This window comes from Belonocnema kinseyi, chromosome 6 (genome assembly GCF_010883055.1).
Source record: "Belonocnema kinseyi isolate 2016_QV_RU_SX_M_011 chromosome 6, B_treatae_v1, whole genome shotgun sequence".
In the NCBI taxonomy this organism is placed as follows: domain Eukaryota; kingdom Metazoa; phylum Arthropoda; class Insecta; order Hymenoptera; family Cynipidae; genus Belonocnema; species Belonocnema kinseyi.
This window is the reverse complement of record NC_046662.1, coordinates 58872831-58873365: the sequence shown is the minus strand read 5'-3', so window position 1 is coordinate 58873365 and position 535 is coordinate 58872831. Positions and strand designations below refer to the sequence as shown.

Genomic DNA, 535 nt, shown 5'->3' with positions numbered 1-535 from the left:
AAAAAAAAGCCGAGAGCACGCTCTACAAATTAAAAAATAGAAAAAAGCTCATTTAAATATTCAAATTGAAAAAATCGTGCTCCCAGTTTTTTTTTGTTTCCTATTTAGAAACATCATATTTAGGAATAGTTTTGGTACTAAATCGCGTCCCGAACTAGCGAAGAATTTCCTTCTTTTATCAGTTCTTGGAATTAGCGAGTCTACAGGTTCCTTTCACGAATATAAAGACTAATTAGATAACTGTGTTTCTTCGAGTATAAGTCTTCGGAGCTGATAATCCAAAAAAGTGCCGGATGAACATTAACGGTAGCAGCGCTGCTCTCCCTTCGGCCCACTTTACGCACTCGTGTTTCTGCCTCATCTGAAAATAAGAATCCATAAAGAGAAAGTGTCTTTTCATCTTTCTTCGAGATCCACCGAATATCGCCTTTATTCTCATTGACTCGAGAAAGAAAATTCGAAAAAACAGGGATCACAGTTAGGAAAAAAAAAACGTGTCCAGAGATTATTTGGAAAAAGAATTAAGGTCTTTTCC

At 36.1% G+C, this 535-nt stretch overlaps 1 protein-coding gene across 3 annotated transcripts in view; it reads right to left on the bottom strand.

Moving 5' to 3' along the window:
- Positions 1-241: 241 nt before the first annotated feature.
- Positions 242-535, bottom strand: part of LOC117175723 (zinc finger Ran-binding domain-containing protein 2) — a 21502-nt gene continuing 21208 nt past the window's right edge. The window contains exon 7 of one of the 3 annotated variants that reach the window (XM_033365503.1): positions 242-361. In XM_033365503.1, coding sequence (XP_033221394.1) covers positions 358-361 — 4 coding nt within the window. In that variant the 3' untranslated portion in view covers positions 242-357. The remainder of the gene's footprint in view (positions 362-535) is intronic. The other 2 variants (XM_033365504.1, XM_033365502.1) reach the window with 2 other exon arrangements.